Below are 306 nucleotides of genomic sequence, written 5' to 3'. Positions count from 1 at the left end.
CTTGGTCTACCTGTAACTGTATCTTTTAATATTACTGGGACAGTAACAAATCCTGGGGGTGGTATTGGTGGTGGACCTTCTGGAATTAGATCTGGACTTGGAATATGAACAGTCATTGTGCCATGAGTATTTACTAGAGGATTTAAGGGTAAATGAGATCTTTGAACTCCTTGCATACCAAAAGATTGTGGGGGAGGTGCTCCCATACCAAATACAATTGGAGCATCATTAGTTTGTGGTTGTTTACCTTGTCTATGATGCCTATTATCAAATTTAGACATAGAATGAGGATTTAAAGGAACATTA

General features: G+C 38.2%; 1 protein-coding gene across 1 annotated transcript in view; it reads right to left on the bottom strand.

The window, feature by feature from the left end:
* The window catches only part of cand_028400 (uncharacterized protein), a gene marked incomplete at both ends in the record, with an annotated part of 966 nt that overhangs the window by 101 nt on the left and 559 nt on the right, over positions 1–306 (bottom strand). The window contains 2 exons of the mRNA XM_067213068.1: positions 11–252; positions 303–306. The exon at positions 303–306 is cut by the window's right edge and continues 433 nt beyond it. Coding sequence (XP_067068504.1) covers positions 11–252; positions 303–306 — 246 coding nt within the window. The remainder of the gene's footprint in view (positions 1–10; positions 253–302) is intronic.

This window comes from Cryptosporidium andersoni (assembly GCF_001865355.1).
Source record: "Cryptosporidium andersoni isolate 30847 chromosome Unknown contig_13, whole genome shotgun sequence".
Classification (NCBI taxonomy): Eukaryota; Apicomplexa; class Conoidasida; order Eucoccidiorida; family Cryptosporidiidae; genus Cryptosporidium; species Cryptosporidium andersoni.
This window is presented reverse-complemented; position numbering and strand designations above follow the sequence as displayed.